Source organism: Camelus bactrianus, chromosome 6 (assembly GCF_048773025.1).
Source record: "Camelus bactrianus isolate YW-2024 breed Bactrian camel chromosome 6, ASM4877302v1, whole genome shotgun sequence".
Classification (NCBI taxonomy): Eukaryota; Metazoa; Chordata; class Mammalia; order Artiodactyla; family Camelidae; genus Camelus; species Camelus bactrianus.
Genome location: NC_133544.1, coordinates 40,098,778 through 40,118,094, shown reverse-complemented (window position 1 = coordinate 40,118,094; position 19,317 = coordinate 40,098,778). Strand labels below are relative to the sequence as shown.

Genomic DNA, 19,317 nt, shown 5'->3' with positions numbered 1-19,317 from the left:
TTTTGCAATGCTTGCATTTAACCTTCTATTTATTTGAAAATGTATCTATGACACCTTATAAGATGTTTTACTGTAAAAAAACCCCTATAATTAATACTTCACATACTTGTTTATTTTTAAGAAGTGTGAACCCACTTGAAATTGTGGTTCAATTGCTTGTATTTACATTTTATTTAAGTACCTATTAATTGGTTTGGATTATACTCTTTAGATTGAGTCAAAAAGACAGTGTACCTGACTAAATGTTCTATAAACCAGAGTTCATCCTTCTTATCTAGCTCCATTCTAGAGAAAGCTGTCTCAAAAGCTTTCTTCATGCAATACTAATCGTTTTTAAAAGGAATAAAATTTTGACACATGCCACAAAATGGAGAAACCTTGAAAATATGCTAAGTGAAAGAAGCCAGACACAAAAGGACAATATTGTATAAGCCCACTTATATGATGTACCTCGAATAGGCAAATTCATAGAAACAGAAAGTAGAATAGTGGTTAACAGAGACTGAGGCAAGAGAAGAATGGGGATTTATTCACACGTACAGAATTTCAGTTTGGGATAGTGAGAAAGGTCTGGAAACAGATAATCTGTGATGGTTATACAAACAATGTGCATGTACTTAATGCAATTGTATTTTATATTTAAGAATGGTTAAAAGGGTAACCTTTACGTTATGTATCTTTTGTCACAATAAAAAAAAAAAACCCTTTTTCATGGATGCAACATGTCCATCCAATTCTTATTCGTGTTTGACTCCTGAAGAATAAATAATCACACCTGTCATAGCCTTTGGGTAGAGGCATTCTATTTACCTAAAACTAGGTTTAAGTCTTTTTTTTTTTCCCCGTGAAAGAATTCTCTAAATTGAAGCACTGAAAAAAAAATTTGAGAACGATCCTGAGAGTGGTAAGAACTACAGTGAAAAGTGAAAGCAGATTCCTCATGAGTCCCACTATTTTACCTGAGGTCCCCCCCCCACCCCAACTCTGGCTGGCCAGGTTTACCCTGGGCCAGCCAGCAGCCAGGATCCCACTGGTATAGAAACGTGCTAGGGATACAGGAAATTGGTGTGGCCATTACTACTCCGCCCCAGGCAAAGAGAACACCGGCTTTCTATCCGGACGTGTGCCCCTGCCAACACTGAGATATTTCTGAACTTCTTCTAATGAGATCTGAACTCAAGTTTAGTCTCCCTAAGCCTCGGCTCTCGGGCCTCACCCAGCTTGCCTTTCACTGTTGCTATCTTAGCAGACCTGACTCCTGATTTAGCCTTCCCACATTCCATCTGTCACCCGTTCTGCAGTTTCTTCCTCCACATCTCTCTTCATCCCCTCGAATCCCGATTCAAGCCCTGGCAATCCCGTCGTAGGCCTTATTACATGGCTTTTGAGAGGACATGTCTTTGAAGGATGAATAAAGCATGTTTTTCTGGGAGGCAGACCCAAAATGTAAATTAGCTGAATTAACATACTCTAATTTGTGCATACAAAGAAGGAAAACTAATATAAATCAAGTACCTACTATAGGCCAAGTACTGTGCCAGTTATTTTCAGACCTCCTAACAAGCTTAAGAACGGAAGCATCACAATTATTTTAAACCAATAATCTTAAGCAGAAACTACTCCACTGTAGCTGTGCCTACTCTTCAGAAAGCATACTATATCCTAGTGACAAATATTACAGAGCTAGAGTTCTATCTGATGCAGATGCCAGCTTGGCTCACTTTCAATCAGCCTTCAAATTTCCTCCCTCCTGGGCACTTTTCATAGTCATTCCTTCTCTATATCTTGGCTGGAATAGCCCACTCTTGCCTGCATGCTCATGAGCGGTTCTGCACCTTTCCTGAGTCCAGGGTACAGAGAACCACCTGGGCTTGTCTCCATCAACCAAGAAATGGTTTCCCTGCCTTCATGGTTCTCACTCACCTGAATCCCATTCCTCCCAGATTACTGTCTAATCATCCTTTCTTTGGAAGTTAGAATTTGCACTAAAACTCCTTTTTCAAGTGATGTGGATATTTAGTATTTGTTAGCCACTTCTCATTTCTCCTGGAAAACTGGTAGGTTCACACAGGAAAAGTCCACATTTAAGGCAAAAACATATATTTAGCTGATAGTATTACCTTCCTTCCTTCAGTCCTGAATTCACTCTGTGAGGAATAAAGAACATCACTGGGTTTTATCTCCACTTCCTTTACTGTCAGGGAAAAGGCCCAGAGGCAAGAGAAATCACAATTATTGTGAACCCACAAAAACGAGGCAGGCTTGCAATTCATGTCATGCTTCTCTTTGTATTTCTTTAAAAATAGCTAAAAAATAAGCTAACTAGATCTTTTCCTAGGTCAAAGGCTGCTGTAAGCAATATACTTTCCCAGTAGGTGGCAGTATTTTCATTCTTCAGTTTAAGTAGAATTCCTGAAGATTTGACTCAATTTGTTTTTGTTTTTTAGTTTACTATTCGTTTAGTAAACTACAAATAGATAAGTTAACTAAACTGATGGGGGGTTTTTTTCGCTTAAAAAAATCACTCTTGGAGGCTTCCAAAAGCCCCAGGTGGGGATCTTCTGTTTTGGCTGTAGTTGATAGCAAGGTATATACGGAGATATACCATGTATTAAACTTCCTCCCCATTTCCTGATAGAAATTATTACTAAGGACTAGCTAATTGATAGTAACATCTTGGGGAAAATATGTTAAGCTTTTCTGCGTCTGTAAAAATAAAACAAAATAAAATTAAAACATTGACTCTAGAATTCTTGTTTTTAGGGCAAAATAGTCACTAAATTATGCATATACCTTTCCTGGCTGGTTAATAATGAGCTTAAGAAAATTATTCATATACCCTATTTTAATAGTAACGGCTAAATTTTTGCAGCTCCACGAGACCTTTCAATACCCCAACAGATGGTTAGGTGCTGTCATATGTCAGACAGAAACTAAACGGTGCAGAAACTAAGTTTCAGGAAGGAAGGAAGAAATGATAGAAATTCCAGGGACATTTGCTAGGGTTAAAAAGGAAGTGTTAATCAGTGAAATATCTCAGATACTTCATCTTCAAAAATACTGTATTAGCAAGAGTAGAGAAGGCTGTGTCTGAAGCAAGAGTTTCACTTATTTCTCAGTACTCTTTCATAAACAAAGCCTTAGGTTGCTAGAGAAAGTTCCGAGGCTCAGTGTTCTCACTGAAAACACGGAGATAGCCCGGGTTTAGTCATCAAGTCTATCTGTGAATTTCACTCAATACTAGAAGGCACAGCGAGTTTATAGGTTTCAGGGTATTCTTAACCAAGCCTCTACTTTCGAGACCAGAGAAGGGCAGTTTCCCAGCCTTCCCTGTGATGCTTGGCCTCAGTGCACCCCCACCTCCCGCCCCCCTCCTATCCTCTTCCGCGCGGCCAGGACCTGTGAAGCCCCTGCCTGGCCTCGGCCTCGCGCACTCTGCAGGGCCAGGTAAAAGCTGCCCAGCCCGGCGACTCAGACGCGCTCACAGGTGGCTTCGGCCGCTTCTCTGCGCCCAGGGCGGCACTCGTCTCCGCTCCGTGCCCGCAGTCGCAGCCGCAGCCCGCGCGCCAGGCGTAGCTCCCCGGCTGGCCTCGGAAATCAGGCAGCTTCCTCAGGGGAGAGCGAGGCCGGAGAGGGGTGCGGGGCCGGTTGTGAGGCCGCCCACAGGAGCAAAGGGCATCCAAGGCCCGACCCGGGCGAGGGGTGAGTGGCCCGAGCGTTTCTCGCGCTCTTTCGACACTAGCCTCACGGAGCGCGACGCCCAGGCACACCCCGCGCAGCGTACCGCCCCTCGGCCTCCTCCGCCCCTCGAGTTCGCGACCGCGGGAACCCGTTCACGCCCCCAGCGCCCGTGACCCCAGGTCTTCGCCGCCAGCGGGCCAAGCCGCTCTGCCACCCCCGGCCCCACTAGGGCAGAGGAGTCACTTGACTCGGCGAACCACATTCCCAAGGACGAGCAGCCGGTGGCAGCACCGCCCCCGCTCAAGCGCCCTCCGGGTCCCCTTCGGCCGGCGCTCCAGCGGCTCTAGCGTCCCGGCCCCTCCAGAACGCGCTAGCGGTAGAAGGGAGGAATTCACTTGGACCCCTCCCCTTCCCCAAACTTCTTTCTCTGCCCCGCCGTTCCTCCAACCCGACCCCTCTGCGCCATCCGGCTCCTCCCTCTCGGCTTCCCTCCCCTTTTCTGGTCCCCACTTAGGAATTCGCCCCCCCTCGCCCCGCCGCCGGCTGGGCCCGGGGATCCTCCCCCGACTCCCCCCGCGTGCCGCCGCCGCCGCCCGGGTTCCTCTCCCCCCGCTTGGGCGCTCCCTGCCAAGCCCATGATGTAATGGTGTATGTTAATCAGTAGCATGTGGGGAGCTCCGGCTCGGGCGGCTCAGTCCTCCGCGAGCCGACAGTGGAGGCAGCAGGAGCGGCGGCTGCCGGGACCCGCAGCGCCGCACACTCTCAGCGCCGCCCGCCCCGACGGCATGGCCCGCGGCCCGCGCTCAGGGCGCCCCCAACCTCGTTGAGAGCCGCCGCTGTCCCGGACCCGCGCTTGGGGCCCGGAGCTGCCGGGATGAGCCGCGCCGAGGTGAGCGCCCTCTCCCTTTCGCCCTCGGCAGGGGACCCGCGGGTCACTGGGTCCCCTTCCCTGGGGACTTCCCCCCTCCGCTGGATAAGTTCTGGGAGCCGGGAAACGGAATACTAGGAGCAAGCCACCCCTCGAGGGCTGAGCCGCTGTCTCTCTCCTCCGCCGCTAGCGGCCACTCAGACAGGGTTGGGAGTCGGGGGGCCCCCGAAACCGAACTTTCTTCTTTGCGGTCGTTCGGGGGCGTGTGCCGGCGGCGCGGAGCCGCAGTCCCCGCGGAGCCGCCCTGCCGGCCGGGGAAAGCAATGCTGCGGGATCTGGCTGTTTCTGCGCTCGGCTGCGCCCGTGGCCGTGCCGCCTTCGGCCTGGGACGCGCGGGCTAAGCGCTGGGCCGGACAGACCCGCCCGTAGGCGGCGGCAGGGGGGGCAGGATGCCTACAGCACACACGCGTACACACTCACATACACACAGACGCACACGCACGCACACATCTGATCGCTCAGGGCTAAACAGGTCCTCGGAGACCTCCCGGGTGGACTGGAGCGGTGCGGCGCGGGGGAGCCGCGGCTCCGGCTGCGCCTCCGCCGGTTGGGCGCGGAGCTTTGGGTGGGGAGAGTTTATTTTTGTCTCGAGCTGCTGCCGCGGCTGCTCACGGCCTAAATCCAGAGGGGCGCCTGGCGGTGGAGATGCTGGCTGTTGCTGTAGATGGAGCTGCAGCCGTTCGGCTGCTTCTCCGAGAGGAGGAGGAGGTGGCGGAGGAGGGGGAGGAGGAGGAGGAGGAGGAAGGAACTCGGGCTGCTGCTGCCTCCGCCTCTGCTTTGCATTAGCCCCCACCCCCACCCCCGCGCCCCTTCGCAGCCGCATTGCAAGTTTTCTGCGCGAGGAAGATCTGTTGCTGTTGCGGGCGTTCGCAGGCACAGCCCCCGGGGGCCACCCCGGGTTGGGTGTGTGGGGAGCACTAGCCGTTCGCAGCGGCAGCAACAGGAAGCCGTGGGGTCTCCTCTTGCACCTGAGAAGGAGGCTTCTTGGTATTCCCAGAACGGGAATACCTCATCGCCCGCATACGGGTGTAGAGGGGCGGCGGGAATTTGGGGGAACCAAACCCCCGCAGGGCGCCCCCCTTCATCCCCTCTGATGCACTCGTTTCCTGGGCGCGCTCCCTCGCTGGCCGAGGTCTCACTGCAGCCCTTTCTCTCCTTCCAGTGGTGATCGACGCTCGGGAATGCGGGTGTGAAGGGTCCGAGCTGCCACCCAGCAGGGAAGAGACCCTTGGGGAGCCGGAAATCACCATCCCGAAGCTACGAGAAGGGGGGAAAAGAGAGCATTCTTCATTCAGTTTGTGTGCCTTGTGGGGAAATTTTTTTTAATCGTTATTTTTTAAAAAAGAAACATTTCCGTGCTACTGTCTGTCATCATCTCTGGGGAAATCAGCCAGAACCACCGGAACGTAACTGAAACCAGACGAGAGCGGCGGGAGCCGAAGCAGTACCTGCAGCGTCCGGACACCAGAGCCACCTTGGAACGGGAACGCATCTTAGGCGGCCGCGAGTCTGCGGCTCCGCCAAACTTTGGGGCGGGCGGGGCCGGCTGGGGCGCCGAGGGGGCTTTGTAGACCGAGAGCCGCCCCCTAACCATGATGTTTCGCGACCAGGTCGGGGTGCTGGCGGGCTGGTTTAAGGGCTGGAACGAGTGCGAACAGACTGTTGCGCTGCTGTCGCTGCTCAAGCGCGTGAGCCAGACCCAGGCCCGCTTCCTCCAGCTCTGCCTGGAGCACTCGCTGGCCGACTGCGCCGAGCTGCACGTCCTCGAAGGCGAGGCCAACAGTCCGGGTAAGTGCGCGGCCGCCCGCCGTCCTGCTGTCCGGTCCTCTCCACCCCCCACCCCCGCCCCTGCTTCCCAGCCTCGGGCCTGGGCCCCGCCCCCGACCGCTAGTCCGCTAAGACCGAACCGCGCGGCCCCCCGACCCTTGGCATCTCCCCCCAACCCGCCCCCGCCCCAGGCCCTGCCTCCCCTTTACCTCCGCTGGCCGCTTCGGTTTGTGCCCACTGTCAACTCCGTCAGTCCATTCCGTGTGGTAGCTACGGTAGCATGAATGATTGATTTTTCTCTCATGCAGTTTCCTGGGAAATAAGTAAGTCAGGTCACGTAGAGTCTGGATTTTCTGGGCTTTTTTTCTTTTTTCTTCTTCTGGGCAACGTGGCTCTCCGGATTTCAGCAACACATGAGGAGCCAAGGACTGCCCTTCACAAGCCGAGCTTTGATTAGGCTGTGTGAGGAATACATGAAAATCCAATATTGTTACTCCTTTTTCCCCCCCACGGATATTCCAGTTTTAGAGCTCCGTCTTCAGAATAATATGTAGGTGACGCTACAGACTATTAACAAGATATTTGCGATTCGTTCATATACTACGTGGTTGTACTCAACTGTCACGACGTTATTCGTATTGATACGGATCTTATAGAAAGGGTCTCATAGGGACCGGGCAGCAATCAGGGTCCTTAATGGTTTTGTCAGGAACTTTACTGAACATAACAGAATCGTTTCCTATTACCCTGCTAGTATCTACAGACACCTCAACTAGTGTAGAAAGTGAATACACTCGAAGGGTTCGGCAGTTTGCTATTTGCTAGCACGGGTGGTGACAGACTGAAATTATATCCCGGGGTGGGGGTGGGGGGTGAGGATGGGGGGTGGGGAAAAGGTCTGTTGGTTGTAATTTTGGATAGGGGAAATTCTTCAGTTCATGCTGCAGCCAGAGGGTGAACAGAGCCCCCACTGTTTACGCAGAGGAAAGAATGCAAGGTCCTCTTCCAGCTGTTCCATGTTAGAGCCGCCCGCCTGCAAGACTCAGCAGAGGTCTGGGCTGCCATTTGATGACAAGGTCCAGTACAGGGCAGCAGGGCCTGGGAGACACTAAAGTGAGTGTGCCGGCCTGGCGGCAGGAGGAGGACTGGCCTGCTCATCACTGCTCCTCCCTGGTGTGGTGCTCATGATGCTGGAAACACCAGGATGGGATGTTTCCATATATAGAATCATAGGCTGGAAGTGACCACTGGAAATCCTCGCAGTTCTTTTCCTGACCAGATAGGACTGCACCCAGATGCTCTTGTGCTACCAAGTATGGTGGGCCGTCTTGAGGATATCCCACAGGCCCCACTGGGATTCAGCCTGAGCCCAGTAGCCCACCCCCTACTCTCAAGGGTGGCAGCAGCAGAGCCCCCTTCCCCTTCAGTTCTATGTTTCTAAATAGCTGAAAGGCCAGCCTCCTTCGTAAGAGTGTAGAAATGTAACTAGGATAACTGATGATCGATTCTCTTTACTTCCATTCTTATCACGTGCTTGGTTTTGGTTTCTCAGGTTTGATGGTTTCTTGGTTTTGGTATCTCAAGTTTGATGAACAAGGTTATATAAACTTTTATGTTTTATAGAATGCAAAAAAATTAAGTACATTAGTTTCTGTTGAATGCTTGACCTCAGTGCTTGTAGGGACTGTTTAAAATAATGATAATTAATCTTTAGGTTACTCAACTATTAGAGCAACATTTTTTCCCCTTTGAGTAAAGAAGACTTTCCCCAGTATAGCAGCAATCAGTTTAGTAGGTGAAGCAATTAGATATATGGAATTAAAAAGAAATTGCTTAGCTTAAAAATCTTATAATTTAATAACCCAAGGGAAAAAAATGGACTTCTGCGAGTTTTTTAAATCACTTGGTAGTTTTTTGCCTCAAAAAAAATTTTTAACCATACTTATTTGAGTAAGATGCCTACCTGTTCATGATGCTAAATGCTGTGGATATATGAAACCATAACCATTATGTAAGATAGAGACCATTTAACCATCTCTGTTTCAATCTTTCAACCTGGATATTTTGCTTCCTTGGAAACTTTTACTTGTTTTGTTGTGTGGCCAGTAGAGAAATTCATTAGTGAGGGCATGTGATAGTTTGATTTACTTCTGCATAATGGGATCATAAAGAGCATCAAGATTTGTCGTAGAATGCCCAAGTCTGGAGCTTAGTTCCCTAGTGTATCTGGAATCTAGCCAAGAACCAGGAATGGGGCAAAAAATGCCCACTCAGCAACCAGAATAGATGATGTAAAGGCTGGGAGAACACCTCAGACCCCCTTTTAGAACACAGTTACTCTTCTGTTAGATAACAATCCTTACTTTTTTTTAACTTAAAAAATAGTCCATAGCATGTATGGGGTACCACATTTGGAATGGGATGAGGGGTGGTTGTAACCAGCAGTGAAAAGTGACCCTTGACAGCTTGACAACTAGGAAAGAGACAGAAAAATCATAACTCTAAACATAAGAATTGGGATCAAAAGCCCTGAAGGTTTGGGAATATTAGGGTAGGAACACTCAATTGGCCCCTCAAGTATTACTTTATAATAACTTTTTATATATATTACTTTTTATAATTACTTTATAATATAAAATCAGTAATTGCTATCTTCCATTAATGAGAGTGAACTGTCAAAAAAGATACATTTTAAAATACACTCTTTGAGAAGAGAGGGAAATATTGCATGAATGTTGGAAATATTAACATTCAAGATAATTAACCTCCAAAACTGTTTTGGTATGTAAAGCTCTTAGCCATTCAGAAAACTAGGCTGTGTAGAATGACTTATTCATTGACTGGCTGAGGATTCCTATACCAGGTTCATCATGTATCACTTACTTTATTTTGTAATCATCAATTAAACAAACATACACATTTCTTCTGATGACGAGAGGTTTTAAAACTTGGTGAATGGGAACAAAATTCCTATCTGGAGCTTGATCTCAGTATAACAACAACAACAACAACAAAAACAACAACAACAACAACAACAATAAATCATTAGTGATAGCATGAACTTGGCTCTGTTTTCTCCAGGGCTGACTTTAAGCAGAGAGATAAGCCTTCACATTAAACATAGTTTATTTGATATCCGTGGGATGTATTTTGATACTTACTTTTCGTTCTCTTAAATTTAGCGTTTATTGAGATTCTAGTGGTTCACTGGTTCATCCTTTGTCTTAGGTTCATGATCATCTGAGACCATGAGAACATGGTTGAGTTAGTACTTATGGATTTGTGTGTGTGTGTGTGTGTGTGTGTGTGTTGTGTGTGGATGTGTGTCACTCCAGATTTGGTCAGTGGGTATTGATGATGATCGGCTCTCTAAAGTAGAGGCTTATTTCCAGAACCCTCATAACCTCAGATGCATGTCCTCCAGCCACCAGCCCAAGTGACCATTAAGATTTCTGGCCAGTCTCAGTTTGGAGATGACTATTTCTGGGGCTAAAATGTCATTTGATACCTAAAAATAGAACCCATTGGAAAATAGGTTGCATGGCACTAGTTTAGGACTTCTGTCATTTGAACTTCAAATATATTTTCCAGTGGAAATAGTGTAATAAATGGAGATTCACAAAAAAATCCACAAACTTATTAACTCACAAAACAGAGCATAGTTTTGGGAAAATTGGATATGTTTGTAATCAATAAATGGCAAAGAGATTGTTACTCTATTTATAATGAAGTACAAGAGGAAGGGTTGTCTGAAACGGTAGTGTTGGAGACTAAACTAATTGTGAAGATTGAAAAGGACTTGTGGGTGTATTTGCACTCATTAGAGGGTGAAGATGTTGGTTCTGTGATTTTTATGGTTTTTGGTTTCCATAGTATAAGTATGCCACACCCTGAGTTGATTTTTTAGATCACAAATTGAGTAAAAGAAAAGCTGAAGGGATAAGCTTTCCTGATGACATTGGATGAGATCTTGTTTGTAGTTTTCTTTCACTTTTTCATTCAAAAACATTTACTAACTGCCTACTACTTTCCTGGCCCTGTGTTATGCAGTGGGAATCAGAAGTAACTTACTGTATTCCAGTGCCTGGTGCATAGATACCCATGTTGAATAAATGATTAGTCAGTATCACAGGTGCAGATGCACAGATACAGGAATAAAAAAGGTGGAGGGGAGAGGTTCTGGGAGCTTCGTGAACCTACAGCTAATTGCCTGGGGGAGTCAGGGAAGACTCCACTGAAGAGATATGTTTGAGTTGAGTTTTGAATGGTGAATAGGATTTGGTTCAATATTTAAAAAGGATTGTGGAGAGCAGGCATGAAGGTGTTTTCCAAGCAGAAGGGATAGCATTTATAAAAATGTTGTCTTATGAAAGGGCCTGGTTGTGTGCAAGAAATAGTGAGTTTAGAGTGGCTGGAAGGGTGTAGAATGCTGGGCTCTAAGAGACAGAAGTTAAAACAGAAGCCATGTGTTTGCAGGACTTTACCAGCTAAGGAATTTGACTTAGTTCTGCAGAGATGATAGAGAAGCCAAGAAGATTTTTAGGCAGCAGTGTGCTGAGCAAGAGGAGGGGAGAGGAGAGGAGATGAATGATGAAAGAGGGGTGTGTGTGTGTGTGTTTGTGTGTGTGTACACCCTTGAGAAAGCTTTTTCATATGTGCATGATTGTCTGAGAGGCAAAAATGGGAGAGGTGAGGCAGTTTGGTTCAGACAGTTTTCCATGTTGGCCACATGGTGGCGTCATCAGGCTAAGGCAGCTTTGTTGCTTTCAGCATTGCTATATGGGGGAGAAGGAAGGCTTGAGATAGAGAGGAAAAGAAGGTATTATTCAGATGGCCATTTATTTATACCCATGGGAGGGGATATGTCTGGAGGATTCTTAGTGTGGATTTTGAAATCAGTCAGATGGGGCTAGTCAATTAATTTCTGAGCCATAATTTTCTCATGGGTAGAATGGAGCAAACAAAACCTTGTTATTGTCTGGAAGCTACTTGTTAACAGTCCATTGAGGACCTATTCTGTCCCCCAGGTTTAAATTTGCCTCTAATTAGTATGGAATTTATATAAATAATGTTTTCTTAAATGATAGGGCATCTTTTAATTTCAAGGATTATCAAGAAGAGACTGAAGATGACTTGGAACCCTGGAAAGATAAGAGCCAACTGTGCTTTGCCTCCTGTATTTAAGCTGTGTTGTTCTATTCTCCGTCATTTTGGGTCCTAAAAAAATGTGGTGCTGACCTGGTTTTTCCAAATTATTTGTCACCACTTTTTCCCTTCAGTTGGTGAATGTGAAAAGAAAAAATCATTTTGTGGATTGAAATATACAGGGACTTTATGTCTGAAACACTTTTCACTTAGGGTTTGTAATTTTCTTTGGTTTGGTCTGGGGTGACAGCGAGCAGGTCATACACATTTGCGATCTTTGTTGCAAATAAGTTGGATTTGGTTGTTTAGCTTGGATGCTCAAAGGCTTCAGCAACTGAGTTTGTGTTATAAACAGGTCCCACTAAAAGCAAGGAGAAGGCAGACAAACTTAACAGCAGTCAGATTGGCTTGTTTATGTTTAAATAAACAAAGGAGGGTAAAATGAGGGTTGGAAGGGCTAAAAACTCCCCAGTATGTCCTGCAGAAGCGTAATTCTAATGAGAATTGTCAACACCAGAGAAGAGGGAATACCCCTCCTCCTTGACCTGGGGAGAAATTTGGAGGTTTTTATCCACAAGGGAAGTGCTTTATACAACTCATTTGCTAGGAAAGGTGTGGTGCTCATAAAAGCCTTTTTTTTCTTTTAAAAATAAAGTTACTGCTTTGAGTTTTTAGCTTGATCCTTCATTTCCCTCTTTTCTAAATCATTCCTTCCAAGGCCATACTGAGTTCATCCAGTTCACATAGATGGAGATGCAGAATCAGACGTCTCCTCTGAGCTATTTTTTGTTTCTGTGGAAGCTGCCTGAGGCAGGAATCTCCCAAGGAAAACAGAACTTTCAGAAGCTGAGCCAAGCTTTCTCTCAAGGTTAGCTAGTCAAGGCTTGGGTCTCGCTCTGAAGCCTGCACCCCAAGAGCCAGCTTGGAGTTTGGAGGAACCTGCTGCTTTTGTGCAAGAGCACTGCGCTCCTTGGGACTCTAGCTTAGTTCTAGGATTTTGTTGCCACTCTGTATATCATCATTTCAGTACAGTTTTCCTTGTCTTGGCTTACCAGGGGGAAAAAATCAATCACACAACTCAATGGTTTCTTTTACACAATAGGTAATACCATTAAATGGCATCTGCAGAAGAGTGAGTATCTGGTAAGAAACTGTGGGACCGGTTCCTCAGTACATGTTAATTTACCAAGTGCTGCAGCCGCGAGCTGGGAGCTGTGTCCAGCGGTAAGGCAGACGTGATGAGACCTCTCAAGGAGCTTACACTCAAGTTGTGGAGGTGAAGCATCGTATACACAGATGATCCCTGACTTACAGAGGTTTGAATTAGACGATATCTAGACTTTATAATTCCCAAAGCGACATGCATTTAGTAGAAATCGTTCTTCAAATTTTGAATTTTGATCTTCTCCCAGGCTAGATAGATATCTGTCCCACGATCCTCTTGTGATGCTGGGCAGTCAGCCACATGCTCACAAGGGTAGACAACCGACACTCTTACAACCATTCTGCACCTTTGCATTCTGTTTTCCACTTTCAGTGCAGGATTCAGTACACTGCATGAGGTATTCAACACTATTATAAGATAGGCTTTGTGTTGGATCATTTTGCCCAACTGTAGGCTAATGGAAGTGTTCTGAGTATGTTTAAGGTGGGCAAGACTAAGCTATGATGTTTGGTAGGTTAGGTGTATTAAATGCATTTTCAACTTATTATGGGTTTATCGGGAGGCAACCCCATCATAAGCTGAGGAAGATCTGTATGTATAATAATTAGGCCATAAAGATTGGCTAAATGCTGTGGTTCCAATGAGAGAACAAAACTGGAGTTGAGTGGAGGGGAGAGAACAGAATGGGATGGGTCGTCCAAGAAGGAATGAATGGGAAAAGTAAACTTGAGTGTGTCATTTGGAACAAGTGTTTCAGGGCTCATGAGGGTCTTGCGTTTTTAATACTTTTAATGAGCGTTGTATGAAGGAAACCACACATATAGGGTCACTCCATGCATGGGCCATGTAAGGCGCAGGCTTGCAGGGCCTTTGAAGGATGAGTGTGAGTACATTAGAGAGAGGGGAGCATGGTGCCTATTGTCCATCAGGAATGGAAGAAGGAGCAATCCAAACACTCCTCTGATTTCCAACATATTTAAACATACATCAGCTCAACCCGAATTTTTATCCCTAAAATTACCCATAAAATTATGAGACTTAGTAATAGTTCTCTTGGCTCCTTTTGGTAGAATACTTTTGTATATTACTTTGGTTAGAACTAGTGTTAAAAAGAAACATCTTAAACACTTACAGGAGAAGATAGAAGTATCTTAAACCAGTTTTCAAAGTTTAATGTGCATACAGATCACTTGGGGCTCTTATTAAACTGGAAATTCTTATTGAGGAGGTCTGCGGCGGAGGGGGCCCTGAGCGCCTGCATTTCTTATAAACTCCCAGGTGATGCTGCTGCTTCAGGTCTGTGGACCACACTTTGAGTAGAAAATCATAGACTATTAGAGGTGGAAGGTAATTTAGAGGTAATTGGTGGGCTGGCTTTCAAGTTTATGCGTTAGTATCATAAGATTTTTGTTTGCAAATGAAAACCTACATGAAAGCTTATAGGAAGTACCCCCCTGCCAACTCCACCAAACCCCATCTCCACCCCCAACACTAACTTTCCAAGGAGAGCAGCTTGAAATCTCTGTGATTTCCCCAGGCTCAGAGACAGCCTGAATGGAGTTTGGAATTGAGGAAGGCAGAGCTGGGCTCTGTCGTAGCATTTCCCGAGCTTTTTGACTGTGCCCCCCGCTGGAATTTCCAGGCATTCTGATGGTCAGTGTCCCATGGAAAATGAGGCTCCAGGAAAGATTCTTTTTTTTCTTTTTTTTTTTTTTTTTTTGCTGATGGTATGGACTGTAAAGTTGAGCTGGAAAGAGCAGGGATGTTAATTCCAGAGACCGGATGGGAGAGATCCCTTCCTACTTCCCCAGCATACTCCCATAAAGTGCAATCATTGAAATTTCTGAAGCAGCTTATCCTGAGCTGCCAGTGGAATTCAAGTGTTTGTGTGTGCAGCATAAATACATATAGAATACGGACTTTCGCTGTGTACATTTCTATCTGTGTGAGTATGTGCACCAAATATGTGATTTAAATATGTGACTTGAATGGCAATGTGAAACCACTTCTGAATTTCTGGAGTTGTACAGGAATAATAGGTGAATCATCAGACACCTCCATAAATAATGTTGTCTCTGTTTGTGAAGGGAAGAAGCAGGGAGAAAGTAAATTCTGTACCTTGTAAGGTTATGTGAGATTAACACTGATCCTATGCAAGATAACCAGAAGAGTATCCGAAACTTGACTTGTGTTTGGACGACTAAATAGGAAGCAGCCTGGTTTTCCTAAGAATGGGAAGACTGGGTCATGGAGAAGTGGTGTCATTTCCCTTTTGATGAGGGATTGGGGAAGGAAGGGAGATAGCATTTATGGAGAGAATTCTGTATTCTGGGCGGATTACAGGAATCCTGGTAGGCGTCCCATATCTAAGTTTCAGCACAGCCTTTGACAGAGCGCCTTATTTTCTGATGAATAAAAAGGAGATGTGGGGGCTGGGTGAGAGTCTAGTTGTGTGGCCTTAGAGTGACTTCAGTGACTGACAGGCTGCCGTCAGCCTTAAGGGAGAGCTTTGGTGCTGTGCCTTGGGGCTCACATGTTCTACATTGGTATTCCTATTGACTGTGACTTAGCCTAGGGTCTCCAAGAAAGCAGAGCCCAAGGCAAGGGCTGGTGTGCAGGTAGTTTATTTTTGGGCAGTGATCCTGGGGAAAAGGAATAGGGGCCGGGGAGGAGAGAAACAGGGTGGGGTGGGGGAAGCCAGCACAAGCCTGTGTAATTAAGCTGGTCACTGTCATGGGCACTGGGGCTCAGTCCCGTGGGGACCCTCCAGGAGCCACACAGACTCTGTCTCAGAAGGGACAGATGAGGTGGGTATTATCAGCGGGCTCTCCTCTCCCCTTGGTCAATGGTTGCCCCAGGGTGCTAAGTCTCTGTATTTTGGGGTTTCCACATGCACGAGTGCTGACCCTGTCCACCGTGTCCCACACAGTGGTGTCGGAGAAGCCACAAGGTGGAAAGCTAGAGAGAAGTGGTATAAGGGAGGTGGGATGCTGTCAGGTTACACCTGCCTCAAGCTGGTAGCCATGGCAAGGACTGAGGTGTAAGCTGGGTTGAGAAGGTGTAGTTATCAAATCTGTGGATGAACCGAGAGGGATAGCTGAGGACTTGATGACAGAATTGTGATCTAAAATATTTGAATATATTATGATTGCTATTTAACCACTGAAAGTGTAGCCTCTACATTTGCATCCACTAGACCTCAGTTGGAAGAAGCATGGCTTAGCAGCAGCATGCATGGAGAAGACTTCTGGCTTTTAGTAGACTTAGAGCTTAGTATGAATAATGTCACAGTGTGGTTGGCCTCAAAGCCACTAAACTTTTAATGATACGTTGTGTATATAATGTGATATATAATAATTTTATATTCAGAACAGGTCTTCTCTGTAGGTCAGACTGTCCCTGGAGTCTGAGGTGCAGTTCTGGGCACATACTTTGAGGGAGATGGATGAGTCAGGGTGTGACTGGAGGAAGGAGAATGGTGTGTTTCTTTAGAAAAGAAGCTGGGACCTCTTAGTGACCTCCAAAGTTCCTTCTAACCTTAAGATTCTGTGATTTCTGTGAATCAGGAATAAAGATAAGAAAACTTATCCAGAACTGTCCAGAGCAGAGCAGAGAGACAATAGGAGAAAATGAATGAATGAGTGAATGAATAAGGGTGGTCTTAAAAGCCTTCTTTAAATCATTTACAGTGTATTCCTCCTGTACTTCTTAGCCTCTTTGGGCTACAGATTTGTGGCACTTTGTTTAGGAAATACAAAATAGGGTGATTTTCTGTTCTTCTTTGAAGTAGGCAGTGAGGTAAGCCTGGGTCATGAAGAAGAGTAGGGCCATCGCATTTCAGAAAAGTTGTAGTGAACTGAGTGGAATCTTGTTTCTTTGGGGTCACACAGTAGCAGTGACAAACTCTGAGTGTGTCAGTCATTTGTTAGCAGAGGTGAATCCTAATTGCAGTCTATGTCTCCAAGTCTCTTTTGTTCTCTCTGTATAGTTCTAAAAGTGACCATAAAATAGTCTTTGTATGGGAATAGATATCTTTTCTTTCTTTTTCCCCTCTTCCTTGCCCTCCCTCCTTTTTTGGTTTTTTTTTTTTTTTAGCGTTTTCTATGTGTCAGGCACTGTGCAGATACACACATACGCACAATTGCTATCTGCAGTTATCGAATAGATGAATGATGCAAAGAAGCAGAACTAATGGTTGTGAAAATTCAGTGCAACACATTGCAATAATTAGATAATGTGCTTATTATTATCTAGAGTCTAGTGCATAGTAAGTACTTAATAAATGGTTTCTGAATTACATATTTTGTGTATATATACATATATATTACAAGGTAGCATAATACTATGTGTATATTACAAAGTAGTATAATACTCTGTGTATAATAGAAAGTAGATATTGTGTCTGTTTTACGGATGAGGAAAGGTGAGTTGAGAGGGTTTAGAAATGTACTGAGGTCAGCGAGGCGTTTCTGATATTAAAAGCCTGTGTCGAATCCTTGCCACTGTGTGAATGCTGCAGATCTCTTCCAGTTCTTGGGTAAATAAAAATGTAGGTGTTTAAAAGAAAACCACTTAAGGACATTTAATGGTAGTTTTGATAACATTTAATAAATTCAATCTTGGAAGAATTCTTTTCAGCTTGTCCATTTAAATGTCCCTCTTATTTATCACATTTTACTCCTACAATAGCTTGATATGGCTTGGCTTCTTTTTTCCATTGGCATTTAAAAAAAATTAAGTGAGAGGCATTGATCCAAACATTTCCCTTCCTATTATTAGGAAGACTCTGCATGAAAGGGCAGGACCTGGGGAAGGAAACAGGCTGGCAAACCACGGAGAGGAAAGAATGAGGAGTGTGTTATCTAATAGCTCATGGCATCTTTGACTTTGACACACTAGCAATTGATGAGCTGGGTCAGGATCTCCTTAGGATCTGGAATTGGGCGAAGCACCAACTTGAGGGCTGTAAATTAAAACAACCTCTCCCATTGTTTGTAAATGGTGGAAAACTTCTAAAGATTAGTTTAGGAAAACATATGTTACAGTTGGTTGGAGGGTGAATTCTCCTTACTTCATTTTCTAGTAGCATTAAGTTAAGGAGGTGGAAGAGACTTTATCTACTCCAGCCCCTCTGTTGAAGATTTGAGAAGACTGAGGTCAACTAAGGGTACCTGCTAGCAGGGGAAGGGCTGGTTACACCCAGTTGCTTCCCGGCCATCTATGACCTAGACCTTGGTCTCCCACAGCTTCCCACGGCTGACTCGGCCACCAGGGTCACCAAATTGAATGACTGTGCTGGGCGTGGGAGATGTCTGTTCACCTGGTTGTCAGAGACAGCATTCGTCAGGCTGATCTTGTTCTTTGAAGTTGTTTCCAGACCCCCTTCTTTTTTGTTTCTTCACTCACAATAAAGCACAGATTTGTTTTCATTGGAGGATGATTAGCACTCGTATTTTGAAATGGCAGAGAGAGTGTAGGAAGGTTTGGCTTTATTTTGGCATGTTTTAATCACAGTTCCAGTAATGTCCTCTTGGTTTATGCGGGAGCTGACTCAGCCACTCTGCAGTTACCCTAGATCCCAGGAGAACTGGGTGTCATTCGTGGCTGCCCCACTGCCTGTGGGAGGGATCTCATTCACTGGTTGGTGAAGCAGTTCATTTGCGTGGAGGTGCAGTGGACCAGCTGAGACTCCTCCTGAGCATGTGTCCCCTGGCCCCTCAGGGCTTGCTGGCATCCTGCAGGCCCTGGTCACAAGGCACTGCCATTTTTCTCCTTCCAGACTAGCCTGTCTTAGTCACTTTTGTCCTCCAGCACCTAATGTTGTGCCTGGACTTAGGTGGTCTCGGTACATTTTTGTTGAAAGAATGGATGAATGAATACAAAGAAATGTAACTCATACCCCTTGTGCACATGAGGCTTACATCTTAGTTGGGAGAGAAACCCAACTGCATGAAGACTGAATAATAAAACAAGACAAGATGAGAACCCTAGTGCTGTTAACAAGAAGTATGTGATAAAGGCCAGATGAGAGAATTAGATGCTGTTGCTTTTCAGTCCATTACAGAAGACATGGTTTAGGGTCTTGGTATCATTACTCAGAAATGATTTAAACTCTTTGAGCCTCAGTTTTCTCATCTGTGAAATGGAGTTAGCCCTATGAACATCACAGGGCTATTACCAGGATGAAGTGGGATTATATATGTGGAAAGTACTTTGTAAGGTGCGTCATGTTATATAAATGCAGGGTGACATTATTCTCAAATGACCAGCTGAAACAATGGGATAAAAATTTCAGGAATGTGGGTATTTAATAAAAGGTTCAGGAAGAGATAACTGTGCGTTCTTTTTCAGGGCTTTTGCTTGTTAGCAAGAGCTGAAATAAACACACAAGTCTCCTGATGAACATCAGCCACCTCTGGGCCTGGACCAAGGCCTGGATCTGGTGATTCACCTGGGACTTGTAGCTGTTGGCCCAGAGTCCCCATAGGCTGGCCTGACTGTAACTGGTCAAACCTCAGTTTGTGTCCACTTTCATCCTTTGATTGATTAGATCATTGAGTGTGCCCTCTTCCAGTATGAAGGACTTCAGATGTCAGTGCTAAAGAATTTCTTTTGGGTAAAGTTACATAAA

The 19,317-nt window shown here is 45.7% G+C and overlaps 1 protein-coding gene across 7 annotated transcripts in view; it reads left to right on the top strand.

The window, feature by feature from the left end:
- Positions 1 to 4,252: 4,252 nt before the first annotated feature.
- The window catches only part of SAMD4A (sterile alpha motif domain containing 4A), a 352,931-nt gene continuing 337,866 nt past the window's right edge, over positions 4,253 to 19,317 (top strand). For 6 of the 7 annotated variants that reach the window (XR_012507521.1, XR_012507522.1, XR_012507520.1 and 3 more), the window contains exons 1-2: positions 4,253 to 4,570; positions 5,772 to 6,397. Coding sequence is in view for 2 of the 7 variants with exons in the window: in XM_074365493.1 (XP_074221594.1) it covers positions 6,202 to 6,397 (196 nt within the window). In the remaining 5 variants the exon portion in view is untranslated. The remainder of the gene's footprint in view (positions 4,571 to 5,771; positions 6,398 to 19,317) is intronic. The other variant, XM_074365494.1, reaches the window with a different exon arrangement.